Raw genomic sequence first — 13,830 nt, forward strand, 5'->3', positions numbered from 1 at the left:
AGCATTATATAGACAGAGATGTGAGCAAACCAAACATATTTACATGCCACGATTACATTTAAATATACAGCATACGCACGCAGGAGAGAAAAACATACAAAACCTTTTTTAATAGAATCAAGTTTAATTAACTGAAGTTCGTAAACATCCCTTTTGCTAAGTAGTCAATTCAGCCACCCTTAGGCCTGTTTAATCTCTGTCACTTCTGTTTACTTTTATCACCCAAAGGATGCCAAACTTATACAGTGAATATTTACAGGAAATTATTGAAGGAATATTTGCACATTGTGAACACTGAAACAAATCTGAGTTTAAATTCAAATGTGCTCAAATACGTGCAGGACCTTACAGGGACCCGAAAGGAACCACCAGCATGTGTCCTTCAGTGGTAAATGCATTGACCTTAGTTCTTGACTAATCTCCTAAAGTAAACAGACATTCTCTGTAAATCAATAGACTGTGCAGTCTCATGCTATATTTTTTAAACTTCACTTTATATTAATACATTTTTGGTTCTTGTGTCATTTTAAGTGCTGTGACTTCTGATTTTAACCTGATAAACAGACTGTACTAAATTTGAAGGGGTGCACATAAAAACAATAATTGCATTATGATTGATCAACAACAAAATGTTCAAGTTATAATAACGCAGTGCTGGTTTTTGTAATCGTTTATTTAGATCTGGAAGGATCCTGTAGGCTCATTTCTAAATGGAAGGGCATCTGGCTCACAAAATGACACAATTCCCCACCTCATGTCAGATTGCCCGCTGGATTTATTTTTTTTTTAAGTGAGTGTGGTGTTTTTGTACTTACAAGCAGACAGTGATAATGATCTACAACTCATATCGCCATGGTATCTGCTCACTGTTGGATTGTCCCCTAAAACTAGGCCTGCTTAGGGGTCATGTAGTGTTATCCATTTTCATTACCATGTCAGATCTTGTCTCTAATGTGGCAGGTAAGGGACCACCTGCTTTGTATTTGAAGCATGTGAGCAGGGCTCTAGCCTTGCACCGAGATGAGCGTGTCAGTTCCATCTCAGACACAGCTTGGGACTGTTAGGCTTCACAGAGCCCTAGACAAGTCTCAAACACCTGTCTAGCTAATGAAAGATACACATAAATTATTTTACATATAGGATGACTGCTGTGTGAAGGTTACTTATTGATAAGCCCCTGGTGTTCTAAGGCCCTCGAGTCCAAACACCACATCATGAACACAGGCGTAGATATCAAGAGCTTTCTCTGGCTGCGGTGTCACGCTGAGTCCTCTCGTTGAGCTACACAGTGCTAGGAATTCAGCTGGCTTATCAGAGACCCATAACCACTATGACTGGTTCTTTAAATTTCACCACCATGTCACGGCTCAAGGCCACCCACATCTCAGGTTTGTTGAACTTTGGGTCACACCAGATACAAACAGCATGCACAGACAGTTAAAATTATTCCAGCAGATTTTGCAAGCCTTCCATTCTAATGAGTCATTCTTTGGTTGCAGGCAGCTTGTATTTTATTTTATCAGGGTGCTAGTTGCTTCAGATTAATTGTGAAAACAGCCGTTGATGCTTCAACGGCTTCATTATTTACTCTTCCTGTTGCGCAAGTCTGCAGGAAGTACTGCAAGGATTTCGCAGCTCGTGGCACCATGAGTCTCCTAAATTGGACCAAATGAAAGTAGGGAGCATTGGGACTGCTGCTTATTATGGCAAGAGTTTTTGCAAAGATTTGAGTATGTCATCACGACTCATTTCAAAGTGAAAATACAGCAATAAGTCTGAGTCTTATGCTTGTGATGGTGATGCAATATATTTAAAACTGCAAAACTGATTATTGACTTTGAAGTGATGACAACCAATGCATGTGCTCTGACTGAAAAGTAATGAGCTGAAATATAGGAATTAAAGATACGTGAGGAAAAAACTTGCAGTTTCTTGGTTAATGGAAATTATTAGAATGACTGGATCAAATTTCTGTGACTACCTGTAGAATTATGAGTTACTGCTTTATGTACCTTGTGTAAAGGTAGCTTTGGTAGCATTTATTTTTCTGTCACCTTGCTTGAGGGCCAACAAAGGTATAAGGTTAGCAGGAAATTTTAGCTTTCATCAATCAACCTCTCTGCAAATCTCAAGCCCCTCTATAGCCCCATTAATGCACTTAGTCAAAGAAGGACATTAATGACTTTATTTGAAAGTCACCTTGCCACTGGCCTGTATAGAAGCCCTTTAGGTGAGTGGAGATCAGGAGGAGAAAAGTTTTATACTACTTGTGTTTCTCCAGGCTGTAGACTGACCTGACACCTCTGTGCTTCAGCTGTCATCATCAGTCATACACAATGCAACAGACCTGAACACACACTCTAAATTTAGATGCCCGATTGTCTAAAAGTGAGTGTATGTACAGGTTACAGAGTTCAGCTGCTCTGTGGGGAGAATTTTAATGTATTATTATCATGAGCAAAGTTTTTAAGATGGGACTGTGATTTAGTTGAGATACAACATATCATATGTAGGTGTAGGCAATCTGTTTCCTGTTGTTAGCATCATTCCACTTCATCCGGCCTTACCATGTCTAAAAACTGTTTACATGTTTTAGTGCAGGTTTTTCTGACTGTGTATAATGATAGTAAAATAGCACTACTTCTTTGAACAGTGAGGGATCAGAACATTTTTTTTTAACTGACTTTATTTCTGAGTCATTTTCCTGTTGTAATTCAAATCATCCATTTGAATAATTGGCTCACCTGGAGACTACAACATTTTCAAAAACTGAATTAACTTTGGCCTGATGGAGCACTAAAAGAATGGTTTAGAATTTGCACACAGGTGTTATGTATCCACTTTGCGATACTGACCGTGATCTGGCAAGATCTGCGGGACTCATTTCCTTTCAGTATCTCTTAGCCGCCAAGTCATTTGCACATCACAACCAACTTTGGTTGGGAGAATCCAAATCATTATATCAATAACGTCTGTTAATAGTTTTGAATAAAGCCAATCCAAAGATTGCTTTAGCATATGATGAAGATTAGAATTGTTCAGAAAAGGTAGGAGAAAAATGATTTTGTCTAAAGTTAGACTGGCAGCCAAATGAATAGGCTGAAATTGTTTATATTCAGAGAACTTGTGTTGACCTCAGGGACTCGAAACAAAAGTTTCATGATACATTGGTTTTACAATGAATGAAAATGTGAGTAATGCAACTAGGGCTGCAACGATTAGTCGACGTAATCAACGACGTCGACTATAAAATTAATCGACGTGAAATTTCATTGTCGACGCATCTTCAACTGTCAACTGTGTAGGATTTGAATATTGTAAGTTTGACCAAAGTTGATGGCGAATCGAAAATGTGCTCAAACGATTTCGGGGTTGAGAAGCTCCACAAGCGGGCCGGTGCCAGTCACGCCCACAGTTACTCCGTCCACTGCAGCAGCAACATCAGCGTAAAGACAGTATTTCCTATACGTTCATTTATTTGTGGCGGCCCTACACAATATCAATGCTGACCGCCACATAACTGATTTTTTTTTTTTTATTCTACTAGACCTATTTAAAATCTTATTTGATTGCAGATCACTGCCGTAGCACATTGGCGCGGCGCATCCTCTCGCTCGTCTCTCTCTCTCATAAACACCGCAGCACAAATCTGCCCAACACAACGCTGGCAATGTCGGAGACCCAGCTTTAAAAAAGTTATTAGTAATGAGTAATGGTTTAAAGTACACCAAGGAACATTTGGCTCGTGATGTAGCCTACAGAACATTCTCCACCTATAAAACTTTTACGCACTTCTGAAAAATAAACTACAGAAGTAGTATGAAAGGGGACTGTTGCTTATTGGAAGTGTGTTGGAAGTCAGTAATTCACTTGAAAGATATTTAATTAGTTAAATGGTTTAATTAGGGTTGGGGGAGACAAAAATAATTGTGACTAGTCGACTAATCGAATAAATAATTAGCAGATTAGTCGACTACCAAAATAGTCATTAGTTGCAGCCCTAAATGCAACACCACCTATTGTTTGTTTTGTACCGAATGTCCAAACAACATTTTTTAGTATCTCTCCAACACTGTCTCTTTATAGTGGGTCTAAAGAGAATTGTAGAGATACCTATTCAGTAATTATTCGATTTTTAAAAACTTAATGAATTGCAAGACCAAGAGGTTTGTGGAATGTCATATCAAATAAAGATTTTTTTTTTGTTTAGCCAGTTTTACAAACAACTATTGAGCAATGTTCTCAACCCAGCCCAAATTTTCTAAAAAGTCAAGGAAAAAGTTCAAAAACCTCAACAGATAATGTAAATGACACAAAACCTCTGGAGGACAATTTGAAGAGAAATTCTCCTACCACAGAATGTTGGGGTGAAATAGTACTGCTGGTCTTCCACTGCTGAGGCAAATCATGGAAAGATCTTAGCTATCCAAAATTTTTTTTTTGTCCAAGAAGAAATGTTGGTCAGAGGTCATGCAGCCCTGCTTCTTTGCCCGATCCAGTTCTTTCTCCTGCAGGGTTTGTTTGACCTTCTCTGTGGCCCTGAGGGTGGAGATCTTCTCCTCATGTTCCTGCAGATGATCGATCTTCTGCTGCTCCTCACAGTGCTTCTGAGCTAAAGTCAAGTTTGTCCATTTGTTTCTGATCCTCATTTCTCTTATTCAGGAGAGTGTCCCCCAGCTGGTCCGCTATCTTGAGCACTCTCTGATCCTCAGCTTTCTCATCAAAGAATTCTTTACAGGCGCACCTTCTCCGGCTAGCTTTGATTTTCAGGCGAGCTTTTATCAACTGATTAGCTTTCTCTGCTTTCTGAGCCATGGTCTTGTCTTTTAGGAGAGCTTTCTCCAATGGTCTCACTTCCAGTGTCTTCTTAAATCCCGTGACTTTGGGACAGACAGATGTTTTCCACTTACAAATGTTTGAATACCACAACAGTGGATCAAAGTGATCCAATTTAAAGCCACAGAAAAATGCATAACTAGCAGTCTGTCCCTGCAACATCGATAAATTACATGTTCTAAGGAATATTGGGTTAATTTAATAGTTTGAGAAGAAGCAGAAATGTGTCCAACAACGAACTGACTCAGTGACTTGACAGGTGCTTGTGTTACTTGCAATGTTGTTGTGTGCAGTAATATCTCACTATTGCCATATGATATTTTTTACAGTATCTTTGTAGATAAAGAACAGTTACCCAAACCAATAGATAAGACAGCCAGGACTGTAATCTGTAACTCACATCTATAATCTCCTGCTGCTCTATTACCACTGAATAGGGGACAGGACAAAGCTCTTTTGTAATTTTTGGCCACAGGGATTAGTAATGTCTCTCGTCATGTACTACCAGATAATGAGCAGCAGTGTTTCTTACTGAAAATGAAATATTACTTTGTTCTGTTGAGAAGTGGTCAGTAGCTCCCTTTTATTTTCATAATATTCAGGCTAGTAACTGGTATTTTAATGTTGTGTATTTCATAAAGCTGCTATAATCCATATTTTTATATTAACAATGGATCACATGACTACTGAGTAGCTCATATTGACAAACCCACAGCGAATTTTTCATCCAACTCTGCACTTCCTCTCGGATCTATGTAGCATTCCAGCGTAGTTTTAGCTTGTTGTTTTGGTTCAGTCACATCGCTCTCATCAGTGTTGTCACTAGTGGACAGAGAATATGACTCCAAATGAATGTTGCTCGCTGGGTGTATAATAGGCGGTTGTTTGCTAACAAGTTTGCCATACCAACTTGTGTTTAGAGCTTGTTTCTGCTTCCCTCAAGTGGCCAAAAATATATAATGGCAGGTATTTATTAAGAATAGAAAATGCCAAGTACTTATGTATTATCATACAGTACTTTTAACATTGATTAATTTAACACATTTAACATGCGTCCAACACTCTCAATACAGCACCTAAGTCATAGGAAACTGCAACTTTCCCTTCCCGGTTTAACACTTAAACGAGTCTGTCATGTGTTTATCTTGCAATTAGGAAATAGATTTGAGAGCAACTGAATTCTGTATTGTGTCAGGAACCATTGATTCTCACATTAAAGTTCAGGTTTCTTATGTGTTACTGGCAGACTTGATACTTAAAAAGCCCCTATGTGTTTAAAATGTCTTGTTTCGGTGGTATCATCAAAAAAGGCGCTGGGACTGACCGCAATGCACACCAAACAGATACTTATGCCAGCAGATCCCATAAAACCTAACCTACTAAGAAATGAAACAGCTTTAACTGAAGACAGAAAGACAACAGTTGCGATTGAGCTCCTGTTCTGCTATTCTCACATTGACTTGCCTTTATTAAGAATTCAGGGCCAGCGCTAGAGAAAAAAGGGCTTGCCATATGTGATGAAATGGTCACACTCTGAAGCTCTACTCTTTTCAGCTTGATAGGAGAATGTTTTATGGCCAAATGTTGCCGCTGGATACTGTGTGCAGTTCTGTGCTAGATGTTGTGGTAAATGGTAGAATTTGTAACTTAGAAAATCAAGGGGCAAGGTATAGGGATGTGGCACCAGTGCCAGGATAAAGGAGAGGAAGAATGACAACTTCATCGCAATATAAATTTGTACATAAGGGCACAGAGGACAGCAAGGGTGCTCACATACAGTCTGATATCTGATTATCAATAATAGGAAAATAAATCACAGATTTGATTTTGCCTAGCTTCTGCTCTGTTCATGAATTCCTGTAATGAGTTGTGGCACAATTCATTTGTAATGTGTGGTGTGAGCTCGCCTCCTTGCTGCAGTCTCAAGTGGAAACAGACACAAGAGATGCGCTGTGAACACTGCATCCATACAGGATTTTGGCTCCCTATTCCCACTAGTCCAACCTTCTGGAACTCATTTGTTATAATCATAGGCATGGCTTTCATTTATTAATACTGTAGCAAAGGAGCTCTGCCCTTATGTGAATCCTCCCTTTGTCCTTCCTTTTAGCATATTCTTGAAATGGTGACAAAGTGGCAAAAGAGGCATGTGGCAGAATTGGTTGAACTTTAAAGGTTTACTTTTGGCAAGCACTGTCTGTATCCACTATGCACAACACAGGCAGCAGCTGCTGAGAAATCGCACTGTTACTTCAGCCCATCATCACTAGCCCCAGGGCATTCACAGGCCAGTCTGAGCTTGGCTTCAGGGCTATAGGGGAGGGAGTGCACTTAACTTAGCTGGCTGAAAGAGGCTTTCTGTACCGGGGGAATCTGATATGGACACCAGCTGGCTGCAGGAACTTAAGTGAGATAAATTGCAAAGTAGTTAGTCTATCCTTCCCAGTTGAAGGTAGCAGACAGAGGTTTATCTCTCAGGATGTGCCTGTAGTCACACATTCTTGAGGGAATGAGGCAGGTTTGCATCCTGAGGTAGGACCTCAAAGAGATAACGTTAGCATGGAAACATTGAGATGCTGCACTGTACACAGCTAACCTGCGTGTGCTGCAATATTTCAGAAAAGTTGTAAAAAAGCAAAAGAACATTTTCAAACATATACACACAGTACACACACATTAAAACAATTACATTTGTATCAGAAATCTTTCTTTTGATAAGTGTTCAATAATTTAATATTTAATGTAGTTTTACAGTGACTATTAGCAGAATGACATATGGACATGGAAACTTGTGAAATATCACCTTTAAAGTGCTAATTTATGTTTGTATTGTAGCTCAATTTATTTTATTTAGAATGTCTGTTTCCATTGATCATTATTCAAGGAAAGAGATTTGATTGATTATCCTAGTTTCTAAGTTCACCTTAAAGAAATAATCCACTGTAACTGGTATTACTATTAAAATGACTGGGCAACCCATTAAAAGAGTTAATTACACAGAAGTGAGAGGATAATATTAATTATGTACTAAAATAGAAAATTTTATTTGCAGTAGAATGACATTCCAGCTTGACCGATGATTTAAAAAATTGCTGTCATCACTAACTGTATTAGTATGAATAGCTGTTAATGGGTGATAAGTGATAACACTGACGGGGTACAATATAGGGGCTGCTTTTTACAGTAATGGTAGCATTACTTGTCAATTCTGATATCTTCCTCCCCAGTCATTTTGATGTATTTAGTGAGATATGCATGTGTACATGTCAACATCCTGTGTTGCCATTGTGAGTACTTACCAGAACAAAAAACATTAACATATTATTATTTCCAAAGTATTATCCTTCCTGTGGATAGTAGTAGTTCTTTAGAAATTAAGATGGGTTACCATGTTTTTATTTGTACGCTATTTCACTAAATAATAATAACAGTTAACATCAGGGTTTGTGTCATCCAATAACTCTGGATCAAATCCTGAACTCACTATATTTTCATCCAGCTGGTCGTACAGGGAGACAGCTGGAGAAACTCTTGCACAGTTATCTCAATTGCCATTGTTTTTTTCTTGCTCTCCACCTAACATGCTAACTGCCATACCTGAATGCAATTGATGTTCTCAGGGAAGTTGTCAAAAAGCATTCTGGATTCTGAATGGAAGAAAAAATAAAACAAATCAATCACTTCAGTGTAAAATAACAGAAATCTATTCAACATCACACGATATGACACTGTATCCAACAGATTTTGTATCCAATGGTGGATTTTCCATTGAATTCATACAGTTTTGTGTGTATTCCCTGCTTTTTGAAGGTATGAGCTACTACAGAAGCAGCTTTTCCTGCTGGAAGAGGCAGAAGGAGGTTTTGACCAGTTCACACGCAGCTACTTGACCTTTGGTGTGCAGCGACGGCCTGACAACAGTCTGTTTTTTAAAGAGTGGGCTCCTGCTGCAGAGGCCCTCTTCCTCACCGGTGACTTCAGTAAGTAGCCTGAGGAGAAGTGTCAGCTCCTGAACAACATGGCATTAATGTGATGTTCAGTTTGTTTTCCCAAATTGGTGCTCATTTATTATTTGCACATGCATGTTCAGTGTTACAATTTCTACAAAACTGACCCAATATGGAGGTGAATACACTGAAATTACACCTGAAAGTTGTCGCTTTAACCTCATAGTTACTGTTTTTTGCTATCACTTCATTTGTACAAAATAGTGAGTCTTTTTGCATTAGGAAATCTTCCTTTGGTTGGCATGGCAGGTGTCCTCATTGTTTTTTTTAAGAAGCATGCAGCAAGCAGATAAATAAAAAAAAAAAAAAAAAAGTATGCTTCATTCCAGTGTACTGTATATTAACAATCAAGTTTGCAGTAATAAGCTGGATTACTCAAAAGGAAACAACACTTTAATAGAGAATTACATACACAGTTTAAACTAAAAAGGAAAAAGAGATTTCAGTGCAAACAGAAAGGTTGCATGTCCTCATGGTGCATTAAATAAGAAATTTGACATTTCTGCACAAAAGGGCCAAAAATTAAGAAAACGGGGAGTGAACTGTAGTACAAGGGTATCAGCCCTTTTGATCAACCAACCTGGGAGCAGGGAATGTGGAAAATATTGATTACACAGGATAAACTTGCATACTGAAGGGGGTTCTTTTGAATGTGGGAGTGTTTGTTAATATTTTAGTAGCTGGTTATTTCATCATCGCCTGCAAAGTTGTTGAGTGAGTGCAACCTCTGTGTTTGCACTGAAATCTCTATTCCCTCCGGTCTCAACTTTGAAAGTAATTTCAGGTTAATAGTCTTTTGAGTGTTATTTTCAGTTAATGTGGGCAGTGAAAATGCAACAAAATAATTTATTTTTGTCATCATTAACAAGATTAAATGAGACTTGCTCTCATTTATCAAATAGATATACAAGGTAATACAAGCCTTCTGTGTCATTTTCTTTCTTTTTTTTGTATCTTTTTTTTCTTTCCTTTATCAAATATATTAATGAGCTGTGCTCTATTACACATGCCAGCAGTAATATATAACTCTCAACGGACAAACAAAAGATACGAAAAATGTAATGTAATAGGAAAAAAAAGAATAACAAGAAGGATGGTAAAAGAATTCAGACCTCTGCCCATAAATCAAATACCGTTTGCCCTGCAACACAACGCCACAGCACAACGCCACAGCACAGCGCCACAGCCATTCTGAACTGACACCCTGCAGGTAGTGATAAAGGAAAGCAAATGCTAATAGTAATACCCTCAGATTGATACTGTGTGCAAAATTGTCCCTACACATTTTTTGTGCTAGTTAGTTCTGTTGCTGCCATTCCCTCTTTCCACATTTCTCCTGTTCCTTTTCCTTTTTTAATTATCTTCCCAGGACCTTGGGCAGCAGCTCAATTCCAACATTCAATTCTGTGAGAGATTACATTTTGACACGGCTCAGTCATATTATTTGATTTCAATTTCATAGTAAATGTGGAAACAGCCCAGCAGCCCTAGTCATGAATATGGTGCAGGTTGGATGCATAATGCTCTGTTTTTTTGTCAGAGGAGTTTAAGCAAAGGAAGATAAATAAATTGTGAAAAATATGACTTGGCCTGGCTGTGAAAAGTCCTGGTGTTGTGCCCGGTCACTGCTGGAGCATCTCCTGTGATTCATTTTTTATCCTGCTGTTGTTTTTCATGAATAGCAAACAGATATGGATTACTGAATAAAAATGACATCCTAAATTGACATGCCAATGTGGATGCTTTATAATAAATGTTGTGTGTCCTAATATATTCCTGTCAGTCAATGACAATTGATAATGTGGTATCAGCAGGTTATGAATGAATGGCTCTCTGTTGTTCCTTCAGAGATATAATTCAATGAGCAGTGAAGTGGTATTTTATCAGTTTTTCTTTTAGATGACTGAGCCTACTGCTTTGCTCACTGTTGCAAAAGTCACAGGATACAGGAGAACAGTGCAGAGTACAAAAACAAGACAGAATTATGTAACAGGTTTTAGATGAGAGAGAGAATGTAGAAGTCAGAAAAATAAAGAGGGCCTGTGACCACAGGGGGATGTTGAAATAGAGCAAAAGCCACAATAATGACTATCAGCCACAAGCTGTTGTTAGCACAAGGCAAAGTGGCTACACACTGCTGTAATAATGAAGAATGTAACTGTTAATTGTTTTATTTGCAATGAAGAAGAATTAAAGCCCCTATGGTTGGGTATTAAAGTCTCTGACTTTGGCTGTGGACTGCATAAATTCCCTTTAAGCGACTTTTATGTAATCAAAACGTACCAAATAATTTATAAGAAGCTATAATCACATAACAATTCCACATATGCAGGCTTTAAATAAAAAATAATGTATATAGCACAGCACAGCTGTAGTAGTACTATGAGCCTTGTTTTGGTCAGCATAGCACATTAAAACTATGCATGAATAATTTGCACATAGGTACAAAATAGAGACCGTAATATTCAACTGAAGTGAAGCGAGGTCTTGACCCCCACTTCAGATAAATCTGAGGAATCGCAAGGTGATAAACAAGATAGGGGCGGGGGAAAACACATTTCTGCTACACAAATGATGTATTTTTTTCAGACTTTTCACAAATCTTCATGACTGATCACTTCATACCAAAGGATACCAAAGGGACACGAGAAATTCATGTACTGACTTGGCTGCTCTGTCATAGGCATCTATGATGATATGGCTTCCTTTGATCAGGATGCAGCTAATCACAATTGATGCGTGACTCTGTGCTGTAAACCAATTAATCTGTGTTTAAATCCTCTCTGTGTTCCACCATAGATGGCTGGGACAAATTCTCCCACCCCTACACCAAGAAAGAATTTGGCAAGTGGGAACTGATTCTACCACCCAAGCATGACAAGTCTCCAGCTGTGGATCATAACACCAAATTCAAGGTAGAGAACAGAACATCTTCATACCCATTTTCATGCTTTCCTTAGGTGTCATCTTGCCATGGCGGTACGAGGAGTTGCCACTGTAACGTACAAGGGAGATTCCCTGTCATGTGTGGTGTCTTATGAACCAAGTGGAAACCTGGCTTGTCGCCGTCAACAACATGTCATACTCACAGCACGCAGAAGGGAGATTACTGTATGTACACAATCTGCACAGTGGAGGGTAGATGCACCTGACTAGCCCAACTGATGGCTTTTATTTCAGCCCTCAGGACATTGTGCCGTGTTTGTTTGTGCAAAACACAGACTGCAGTGGGTGTAGATGATTGGTTTTTAGCTCTAGTAAATAATTCATCAGGGTTAAATGCAAAAGACGCACCTCCCATTATGCACTGCCTCCCAAGCAAACAGCGCGGATGAGAAATAATCCTGAAATGAGATGCCAGACATGGAATGGATGGCATCATGGCGTCACTCTCCTTGGGACCAGGTCATCGTTGGTACACTCCTGTGCCCTGGACAGGCTGCCCAGCTCCCATTGTCAGCGGAGGTCAGTCTAAGGACGATAAGAAGCAGATGGAAATGCTGGCACCTGGCCTTTCCTTGTGCACCCCTGCTGCCTATGAATGGCTGTCTTGCTGTGAGCTCCACTTTAGAATTAGTTCCACAGCACTCCCTCGTGGAAGCACAAGCCTAGCTCCAATCACTCTCGTGTAGAGCAGCTTGCCCTTCCATCCCCTTTGTTCAGTGCCCAATTTGTCTCCATAAACAAGCAGTGTCCCTTTCTTGGTATTGGGTACAGTATTTGCAATGTGCTCTTTATGCCGAGAGTATGCAAGTACACACTGAAGTGAAGTGAACCGAAATGTTTTGTAGGTGATCAAACACTCGCTTTTTCATCCACACCTAACTAGTCTCATATTGCCTGGCTTAAGTTGTTTTTTTCTGTTCATGCATCCCCTCAGCCTGCCCAGCAGTCTGATATTTCTTTAATGTGCTTAATGCTGGCCAATTGGTCTGAAGGACCACCGCTCTGTCAGGCTTTATGCCAGTCCATTTATCCAACTATCTTTTCCTAATCCTATAAACTGTGAAGCATGTCATAAGGGGAGCCAAGCAGCTAACCCCCAGGTGGCCTGGCCATAATGAAAAAACCCCAGAGGGGGGTTATGGCCAACGACTCGCAGGCAGGTGGCATTGGAACAGTCATTACTTCACAACAGTAGCCAGAATTAGTTGGGTTCTAATGCCCGTTTCTGCAGGGGACAAAACAGGGTGAACACATACTGTGAGTAACACTACAGGATCGATTTCTTGGTGGGTTTTTCCAACTCACATGCTGGCTTTCTTCTTTCTTTTTTGACTGGAAAAGGCAAAGTAGCTTGTCGGTTAGATTTCCAAACTATATTTATTTCCCCCCCTTCCAATTCTGAATTTCAGACATAATAGATGAGAGGCAAAGGATAATGATTTATATTTCCTGTTTTCTAAATTGCTCCCTAGCTCAAATCCCATCTCAAGATTGGCCAGCGACTTGCTGTGTTAAAACCAACAGAGGAGTTGCTCCCAAATATAAAAGATAGCATAAAATTACCAGTGATTCTAGATTCACAACAACAAGTATTCTGGTCATTGTTGTAGCTTTTTATCCTCTACACCATAGTATGTATGTGGTGTTCTCTATGAGCCCAGTAAAATATTTTTTAAAAACTGTGATTGTTGCAGTGGCGAGCAGGGAGCTGCTTGGGGAAGAGGGGTGTTTTATATTGTTGACACATTGAAAAATGTTTGGTTTATTGGCTGAACAATCTGCACCATCTTTTCTGTATAATGGATGGGGAGTAAAAGCACAGTTTTATGATGTAAGCATTTCATGTCTGAAAGATGTAAATAAATGCTGGCTTTAAAATTTCATACAACCAGACACAAGAACACACAGGAGTCACAGAGGATCTTTAAGCGTCTGTTGATTTGTGGCCAAGCCTTTTAAACCAGAGGACTGTTATTTCTGGCTCAGTGTTTTCCTTTTTTATAATTATGCTTTCACTTTATTAACACTTTTTCCATTTTAC

General features: G+C 39.2%; 1 protein-coding gene across 3 annotated transcripts in view; it reads left to right on the forward strand.

Moving 5' to 3' along the window:
* The window catches only part of gbe1b (glucan (1,4-alpha-), branching enzyme 1b), a 91,757-nt gene that overhangs the window by 6,708 nt on the left and 71,219 nt on the right, over positions 1–13,830 (forward strand). For all 3 annotated transcript variants that reach the window (XM_046073605.1, XM_046073606.1, XM_046073604.1), the window contains exons 2-3: positions 8,647–8,816; positions 11,643–11,758. In XM_046073605.1, the coding sequence (XP_045929561.1) occupies positions 8,647–8,816; positions 11,643–11,758 (286 nt within the window). The remainder of the gene's footprint in view (positions 1–8,646; positions 8,817–11,642; positions 11,759–13,830) is intronic.

Source organism: Micropterus dolomieu, linkage group LG17 (assembly GCF_021292245.1).
Source record: "Micropterus dolomieu isolate WLL.071019.BEF.003 ecotype Adirondacks linkage group LG17, ASM2129224v1, whole genome shotgun sequence".
NCBI classification, from domain to species: domain Eukaryota; kingdom Metazoa; phylum Chordata; class Actinopteri; order Centrarchiformes; family Centrarchidae; genus Micropterus; species Micropterus dolomieu.